Raw genomic sequence first — 10,083 nt, forward strand, 5'->3', positions numbered from 1 at the left:
GTCCGCAGTGATGTAACCCATCCTACACCTAAACCTGATCTTGATTTGATTGATAAGGTCCTGTGCAGAATCTTGTTAGCTCCAATTTGATACCAAATTTGCTACCAAACACTCTAAATTGACAAAGATTGATACCAATATATGAAATGGTGGATTTTTAAAAGTTCATGATACTTGATTGGGAAAAAACCGCAGGGCAAGATGGGTCAAGGAATCAGTATGGATTCGCAAAAGAGGAGACGAGAGAAGAAAGGAGTACTTCCGCTAAAACAATAAAATCTGGTCAGGATTCCCACTCTAAGCAGATGGATCAATCAATGCTTTGAGAAAGCCAGAAGGTTTCTGACCAAATTATCAGCAGAACAACCTAGATTTTACTTTGGTTTTGACAAAGAACTTTAAATAACCATTGTTTGCATTTATTTATTTTTTGTATTTTAACTATAGCATCCATGGTTCGATGAACGGTTGGAGAAAGATGTTGAACTAGCACAGAATGTAATCAGCAAAGCTCGCTCAATGAGGGCAGACTACAATCTCACAAAACAACGAGCCGACAGTAAGATTTTCATGTATATTATTATTATTGTTGAGTATAATTAGTAGATTGGTTTGAGTTTGAAGTAAATTATTGATTGCATCTTCATGTCTTGAAAGAGTTTGTTTGCTTGTTTGTTTGTTTGTTTGTTTGTTTGTTTGTTTAACCAGTCAGTCCGGGTGGACACACACTTGGGTCCTGATGGAACCGTGTTAGGAAATCTTGTCAGCACTATTTTTAATGATTCGGTCTATTGCCATTTGGTCTAATACCAATTCGTCTAATTCCCGTTTAGTCTATATTCAATTGGTCTATTACCAGAAAGGCTAATTGCCGCATAGTCTAATAATCATATAGTCTAAAGTCCATTTAGTCTAATATTGTTTGGTCTAATAACCGGTATGTCTACTAACCATATAGTCTAATAACCATTTGGTCTAATATTTCTTTAATAACCATTTGGTCTAATACCCATTACGTCTAATATCCGTTAGGTCTAATACTTGTATGGTCTAATAACCAGTTAGTCCAATGCCATTTCGTCTATTTATTAATAACTAAATGCTTGTAAGACTAAATGGTTTGTAGACCAAATGAGTATTAGACCAAATGGCTATTAGACCTATTGGTTATAGACCAAATGGGTATTAGACTAAATGGTTGTTAGACTAAATGGTTTTAGACTTATTGGTTATTAGACTAAATGGTTATCGGACGAAATGGTTATCGGACCATATGGTTAAAGAACCAAATGATTATTGGACGTAGTGGATATAGACCAAATGGGTTTAGACGAAATGGATGTAGACGAACTGGATATACGACCAAATGGCATTAGATCAAATGGCAAATCCCCAATGATTCTATGTTGGTATTGAAGGAATTACTTGAATTTATAACGAATAAATAACTGCACTTTTGCAAGCTTTGGGTAACCCCATGGTCACTACTAGCCAAATTTTCTGCCTCTAAGAACTATTTTGATTGGCTACAAAGAGGGCCATATCATGTATATAGAGCCAATCAGAGATATTGGTAAATATGTCAGTAGAATGAAGAGATTTTAAAAACATGCTGAGAGACCTAAAAGCTCTATTTTGATTGGTTCCTCAGATGATCATATTATGTAATTAACCAACCAGGTGCACAGTAAGAAAGGCAGTAGTGTCCACATGATTCAAATGCGGAGTGGGTTCACTACAGAGTGTAGTTGATAAGAACTCTGTTCTAAACCTCCCTCAATCCACCATGTTCTTCATTTATTAAATTTGGAATCTACCGAAATAAATATTTTCCCATGAACAGATAAATGTGATTGTGCATTTTGACATGGTAGCTGTAATGGGGAGTATATTCAACAATATCAGGAAATGCCTCTTTGTCTAATGTCAAACTATCCATGTTCATTTCTCCTCAGTGTACCTCAAGTGTTCAGATAAAGACTTAGCATCAACATTGCAAAACTATGTAGCCTTCATCCAAACTCTATCATCATCAGGCAGTATACATATCTTGACCAATGATGGACAACCTCCTATAGGATGCGCCATGGCAACCGTATCAGACAAATGCGAAGTTCATTTACAATTAACGGTAAGGAGTCTTGTCATATTGAAAGACATTCAGTGAATTTCATGTCAACTTAATGGTCATTGAGCATTTAACACATATCATTATGAATTTGGCAGACGGCCAAATCCAGATTAGGCTTTTGGTAAATTCATGTTTCGCTTGCATTATTTTTGAATTAGATAACAAGGGATCAATGCTTTACCTATAGAGGGCAGCATATCTATTTTTTAACGGTTATCGTTGTTGACCATACTGTGATGCATCGTTAGCTAACCCTGTATGCCGCCCTCTTTTGATTACTTATCATGCTGTTATCATCTGATCTCCATTCAAAAATTGATATGCTGCCCTCTATTATGTACAGCATTGATCCCTTGTTCTCTAATTCAAATGTAATGCATGCATAAAATGAATTTACCTAAATGCCGAATTCATAATGATATAAAAGGGGCAATTTGAGGAATTTAAGGGTGTAAATCATTGATTATCCTATCCTTTGTAGGCAACAACTTGATAACCATGTTTAAAACAAAGGGGAACAACTTAAGGGTGTAAATATTGAACTTTGTCGGACTCAATGAAATAAATTATTCTTTGGTAATGGTATTCAACCTCCTGCATGTATATAGACAAATCCAAAGGGCCAAATGGTGGTCACAATTCAGTCGGCCATTACTGGGTCCCCTCCGGCCCAAACTGGTGTTGTGACTGCCCAATCGGATAAAAGCCGCTTAAAAATTGATCTTATATTGTATTGTGTTGTAAACTTCGTCATTCTTTTGCCTACGTGTCTTGAAGGAATGCATTTTAAAATCCCCGCTAAGGCTGCATCATTTCACATATCAGGTGGGATGGAACCAAGCAATGTCTTGGATCCAGTAAACTGGCAGCTGTAAAAATACACATCTTTTCAGAAAACTTAAGTTAATATTGTAATAAGAAACTGCCATGGGGAAAATGGTGTACATCACAGTCACCAAAACATTGATTGACTATTTCTTTCCATCATACTTGTGTACTAAAATACTGTAAAAGTGGACATTTTTTGGGTACATTCATTTTCACGCTTTTTGCATTCAACTCAGCTGCCACAAAGGACACAAATGTTATTTTATCATTAACAAAAATGTTAGGTCAGTGTCAGAAAACTCAAAATCACTGTATGACTTGAATTTAAAAGCAACCAAAGCACGAAAAATGACACACACAAAAATAACCACTATTACGGTATTCAATCAGCACTGCCATATAAATGGTGTCAATAATTAACTTCTATTTGTAATTTGTATTATCTAGGGACTGGTAGACACTAGCAAAGAAATCGAGAAGTTAGAGAAGCGGATAAGCAGTCTAACATCGCAGCAGACTCGGTTACAAGAAACTATGGATAAACCAGACTATGAAAGCAAAGTGCCAGAAAATGTCAAGAAGACAAACAGCGAGAAGGTGAGCAGTGCTGGGGTATTCCAGTTGAAATATTTACACCCCCTGTGGAAGACATGACCTTAAGCTTCCACACAGGGGTGTAGATTTCAAATGAGGCTACCTGAATGTGTGACTTTAATTTGAAATTGACGCTCCATGTGTGGAAGATTGAGGTCATGTCTTCCACAGGGGGTGTATGGATTTCAACTGGAATAGCATAATGTCAGGGGTTGGTAGACATTAGCAAATATATTTAGATTGCATAAAGGTTATCCGTGTTCTATAAGCTGCGTATCCTATCAGCGACTGCTATACCTTGTTTAGGACTTTCAAAAGAAGTACCTGCATGTGCAACCATGACTGTTTCAAAATAGCCCGCCAAAGTCATGCAGGTAACTCAGAGGTTGTGCAATGAATTGGTTTGAATGAGGAATACAGACCTGCCAACTATCCCTCATTTTGAGGGACTGTCCCTCATTTGGGATTTTCTAAAGTGAAAAAGAGGGACAGTCCTGCTTTCTGAAAATATCAGTGATGTCAAATTTAATATCAGAAAATGATACAAATTTCACTTTAAAATTTTGCTATAGCATTCTCTTTTGTCTATTGTGATACATTTAGACCTGCAAAACCTTCCCTGAATTCTGAAAGTATTGTACACCTCAAGTCTTTGAATTTGTCAGTACCTGGTTTGTGTAAATTGGCCTCAATGTCACTCTTTCTGACTTCGGTAGGTTGGCAGGTCTGGGAATACTATGGGAACTAGCGCCTTTTGTTAGAAGTCACACATGAGTAAATGGATAACCTCTATTGTATAGAAAGAATAGATAAGTAAAGGATAAAAACTGCTGTGTTAGTGAGCACCATAGTATTCTGTTATCCAATGATAAAATTGGATGGAAATTGTCACACAGTGTCATCGACCCTATATCTTCATGGCAGAAATCGCCATGGTAGGTTGAATCCACAGCCACGATTGGCCATTTGGTTCAGACCTTTGAAGCTCTTTGAGACGAATAATTAGTCGAGGGACATGACTAAGGCTACTCACAATAGCTGGGTAATTGATCTTGGTTGTGCGTGAATAAGCTTGTATACCCCATTGAGGTCAATGGTCATCGACTTTTATACTGCCTAGTAGTGAGTGCAGCTGTACTACACGATGTAGTCCATACAGGACCAACGCAATATAAAATTAGAGTTTTGGTCCGATTTTGAGTTCAAAGCGCACGGCCAATTTTCAAAGCGCATTCTAGCGACCATCATATCTGTTCAACACGTATTTTCAAGTGTATGAGACCACATCTGGTTTCTTGAGAAAAATTCATTTACGGGAGATATTCATCATTTTCTAACCCGGTATCTGAAGATTTCCGTCTGATATCAAGATCGTGCATAGCAATTCATGTGTATCGATCCCGTGTATTCATTTTAGTGTCTCTGCTGCACCAAATAATTATTAGCCAGGCGGTGTCGGTGTGTGTCAGTGGTTGTCCTCCCTCCCCCTTGCTCCCTCTCTCCCTCCCTTCTTCCCCCTTTCTTCCTTCCTCCCTCCCTCCTTCCCTCCCTCCCCTCCTCGGGATTTTAAGTCAAAAGTCATTTGGATCATTTCTTTTTCTGACTGTTAAAATTTATTTTATTTTGTGTTTACAGATGCTCCAAACCCAAAATGAGCTTGAGAAGATCACAGACGCCATCAAGATGTTCAAGATTGTTGCAGAGGCTGCTGATAATTGACCTTTGAACTCTCAGGATTATTGAAATACTTACAGTATAAAGCTAGGGACTGGCAGAATGGTTAGTGCATTCAGCTGAAAGTGCAACTTAAACCAAAATTGCTGTCATAGTCATACTGTGATGTCAAAATTGATGTTTATCAAGTTAACTGGTTCACTCTAACTATGTTCTGAACCACAATCAAAATGATCACAATGCAAACTCAATGGGTTTCTAACATACTTAAGGCATGATGTATTCACTATGACAGCGGATTGGCAACGTAAGTGGAATGTCATTTTTAGGATCCAGTGGGTCCCATACTCGATCTGTGTTCATCACAATCATAGTATATAAAATTGTTCTTCCATGGTTATAATATTTGTTTTCTTTGCACTACAACATTTTCTCAAAGCTAAGAATGTAAATTCCCAGTTGTAAAGCATCTACACATGGACAGTATTTAGCCCAATGGTGACTTGTCTACACATGGATAGTAAGTAATTCGCCCAATGGTAACTTTTGCCGGTATTGACAGAGCCTATTTTGACATTAATCCACTTTCTTATTTGTGAAGGTATAAAGAAAAATGCATTTTTTTTGGCTAAAACGGATGTGAAAATCCACTACAAATACAAATGTTTTCTGACATTCTGCCAGTCATAATTATTAAGCTGTGCCTTAATGTGGCACATAATAATATTATTATAATATTATTATATTATAATATTGCTTGCCAAATCAAATGCAGGCTCATTTTATTCCTTGGTGTATAGGGAACAAGAAGTTGTCACAATTTATCAAAGATAGTGTATTTGTTTTAAGAAATTTTTCTCCATCTTTTTTTTCCTGTCCTCTCAAATTTTCCTTCAATTCTCTTTAACCCCTGAGCACTACCTGCCGATCTAACATTGCCTCTGATTGGTCAATTACATGATATCTTTACTTTAATCACCAATCAGAATGGAGCCCAATTGTTTTGTTCGGTGAAAGTATTCTAACAACGTTGCTGATTGGTCCAATTGATAATTATAAATTATTTTTGGCCAATCGGCAGGTAGATCTGATGGGGTAACTTGTCAAATTAAATCAATGGGCGTAATTGATATTTTTTAATACTTTGCACATCTATTTCTTTGCTCTATTGTTTTTGTTTTTCATCATCTATGCACAATAGCAGTACAGAGAAGATATCTTACGCTTCCCATAATTCATTTCTCCCATTTCAATTTTTGTACTGATTTGCTATCTACTGCAACATGGGTCTATATTGACAAATTGTACTTCAATGAACGGATCTTGCAAAATATGTTTCTTAACTATCGACCCGTAACCAGTCTATTTTCAGAATAAAAACAAAGTGAAATGTATCATGTTGCAAAGGATTCTGGGAAGGGTAAGATATCCTCTCTGGCACAAAATTATGTTAGAGGTAACTAAAGTATATTTTTCTTTAAAGCAACATTCAGAGATCTTTTACAGAATTCTTTGTTTATCTGTGAATCAATGAAATGGATCAATTTGATGATAATATTAATGCTTTTGAAATGATGCAAATAATTAGGCCCATATCCTTATTGAAGTGTCCATTGGCTTGGCATAGCACAGTATGCTAGCGTACCTACATTGATGAACATGGTTCATCAATCTCAACTTCCATTTTCCAGGAGGCAAGAAGCTATATACGTCTCTCTGGACACAAAGACGTAAAGCAACCAGGGTTGCCAAACCCGCGATTTAGTAGCCCAATTGGGCGAAGTTTGAAGATTTTCCATGCAACTTTTGACAATTTCCTGTCCCATAGAAACCATTAGTTTCTGCGATTTGCAGTAGTTTCCTATCTAATAGAAAACAATGGTTAAGAGAAAACTAGAGTGACTTTTCGATTATTTAACCCACGGATTCAGACTGAAATATTTTGGCAACCCTGAAAGTAACTGGGACGTGTGGAGGAATGTGTGGCTTGGCAGTAAAAGATCTCTGAATATTGCTTTAGGAAATGTATGCCTGTCTTTGTAGTACTTACAGTTAATTTTTTATTACTTCCGTGATCTGTGCTGTGCACGGAGCGTACATGAGGGTAAACACAGAAGTGATAAACAATCACACTGATTGGCTGATCAACGGTCTTACCAATAAGACGGTTGACCTATTGGTCATCGCCGCGTAGAAGGGGAGTAGACCTCACCACTTTTACCCGATCGCCGATCATCAGCGTGTACCCGGACAACAGAAGTAATAAAAATTTTACTGTACAGTTTCATTGAACATAGCACATTTATGTTTCCTGTGTAACAAACAGATTAAGAATGGATTTTTAAATAAATGTGTTTAAAAAAACACATGACTTGATACATATAAATTACATACATTGTATGAGACCTAAAAAAGGTCTTTTCACATAATTCTAAAGGCTTATGATAATTAAATACAGTAAATCTTGATAATTTCTATAATTAAAAACATTTTGAAGTATGGATCCTCTGTTTACTTAGCATGAACCTTTGAAAGTAAATTTCTTATTTGCACAATAATATACATTCAAAGTTTATTTTCTAGCAAATTCAATGAAAATTAAGTTTAACTTGATCAACTTTTATTTGCAAGTCGGTGGTTTCACTGACAGAGTTATGTTGCTGATTGATTGTACATGGGAATGGCTTTTTTATGGAATGATTTCAGAAAAACTCTGAAAAATTTTATTATAGAGAAGTTTGTCTCATCAGAATAACTATATTCAAGGATGCATGCAGTTAAAGTTCAAGGACATGTGCAATATAAAGAAATAAAACAAGAAAAGTTAATGCATAAGAAAATTTTAAAAATCACAGTTACAACCCATAGACCTTTTCCCAATGATGATATTGGGTCTGGAGAAACACGAAGCATGAGTCACATATTCAGGTCTGGAGAAACACCTGTGAGTCACATATTCGGGTCTGGAGAAACACCAAGTGTGAGTCGGATATTGGGTCTGGAGAAACACCAAGTGTGAGTCACATATTGGGTCTGGAGAAACACCGAGTGTGAGTCACATTTTGGGGTCTGGAGAAACACAAAGTGTGAATCACATATTCATGCATTGTTGGCCTAACATGTCCTTGGTTTTAACCTTAGCTTTGACAGCACTATAGTTAAACTAGGGGTGTCAGAGACCAGATTTTAATCTGTTTCCAGATTTTTTTTTTTCAAGTTCCAGATTTTTTTCTTCACTTGTTGTGTACAAAAGTATCTATGGTTTAAATAATTTCAGATTTTTTTAGCTGTTCCAGATCCTTCGTTTGCCAAAAACAGATATTTTTTCAAAAACACACTCTCAGGCCTGAGTTAAACCCTCTACCATATTGTTTTTTATTGTACATAATACAAAAGAAATGGCTATTTGGAAATCATTCCCCAACACACAGGGTGCCATGCATCGTACAATATTGAGCACATGCTGACTCTCTATTCCAGAAAAATACAGCACTAATTATTTTAGTTTATAAACATATTATCATGTTTTACCAAAATGAAACAAAGCTAAATCCTAATGCTTGGCAGTAAAAGTTGAATTTTTAGGGTGAATTTCATATGCTGTGACAATCAAGTCAAAAGATTTGCATGCTAATTTTTGAACATTTTTTTGTAATCTTTTTCACAACCAATTGTCAAAAATAACATAATATGTCAAAATTATGAGCAAACTCTTAATCTATCCTTAAACTTTGAATGCTTTTAAGGAAGGAGTATGAGCGTTTGGACAGTATTTATTGTGGGACATTAGAGCACATCAGACATATCGAATTGCATTCTGAATACGAAGAATGTCATTCTGATATCAAATAATTTTTGAAATTCGCAATTTAATACGCATTTTATGGCAAATCATTAAAATTGATATTTTTGATATTTAACAGTACTTGAAGTAAACTTTATAAATCTGATGATTTATACTTAAAGTGTATGTAGGTGGGATGAAAAACCGACGATCAATTGAAAATTTTGACCTTTCATTATTGAAGATATGGATTTTTTCCCAAAACACCAAAAAAAATTAGGTCTTTTGGGGAAAAATCCATATCTTCAATATGAAAGGTCAAAATTTTCAATTGACCGTCGGCTTTTCCTCCCTGCTACATACACTTTAAGAATATGTCATTAGATTTATATAATTTACCGAGGACTGTTATATATCAAAAATTTGAAAAATATCAAATTTTTATAATTTGTCATAAAATTTGTATTATATCGTGATTTTCACAAAATGACAATTATTTGATATCAGAAAGACATGCTTCGTATTCAGAATCAATAGTTTGCATATTGGGAGCTATTTTAGTTTGAATATTACCATGCTATTTTGAACACGTGATATATTTTTTAGTTTGTCAAAATAAAGGTGTTACACGCGAATCGATACTCAATAATACTTAATAATGTGATTTGAAATGTGCACAATTAATTTTTTCTATCGATTTATGCGTGTAATATTTTTATATTGACAAACTAAAAATATTGTCACGTGTTCCTATGTAATAGCATGGTAATATTCGATTATGCCGGACTTGATGTCGACCTTTTCCCATGATACATCACGATTTTTCCCATGATACATCGCAAACCGCTGGCGCGCTCTTATTGCGTAATAGCGAGAATTGATAGGTCTGAGGTGCTCTCATGTCCCACAAAAAATACTGTCGAAACGCAATAAACGCCATTTTAGATCCCTTAAGCTGTAAAAGTGCGTGTTGACACAATATTCGTACACGCTGTTTGAACCAATCGGGAGGTGCATCATAGCAGCAACGGGACTAAAAGCCCTAGGTAATTCCTTGTAAAATGTAAGATTT

The 10,083-nt window shown here is 35.7% G+C and overlaps 1 protein-coding gene across 1 annotated transcript in view; it reads left to right on the plus strand.

The window, feature by feature from the left end:
• The window catches only part of LOC140137438 (valine--tRNA ligase-like), a 110,673-nt gene extending 101,621 nt beyond the window's left edge, over nt 1–9,052 (plus strand). The window contains exons 20-23 of the mRNA XM_072159092.1: nt 448–559; nt 1,956–2,131; nt 3,407–3,556; nt 5,189–9,052. Coding sequence (XP_072015193.1) covers nt 448–559; nt 1,956–2,131; nt 3,407–3,556; nt 5,189–5,272 — 522 coding nt within the window. The 3' untranslated portion in view covers nt 5,273–9,052. The remainder of the gene's footprint in view (nt 1–447; nt 560–1,955; nt 2,132–3,406; nt 3,557–5,188) is intronic.
• Nucleotides 9,053–10,083: the final 1,031 nt, after the last annotated feature.

The sequence above is a fragment of the Amphiura filiformis genome, chromosome 17 (assembly GCF_039555335.1).
Source record: "Amphiura filiformis chromosome 17, Afil_fr2py, whole genome shotgun sequence".
Classification (NCBI taxonomy): domain Eukaryota; kingdom Metazoa; phylum Echinodermata; class Ophiuroidea; order Amphilepidida; family Amphiuridae; genus Amphiura; species Amphiura filiformis.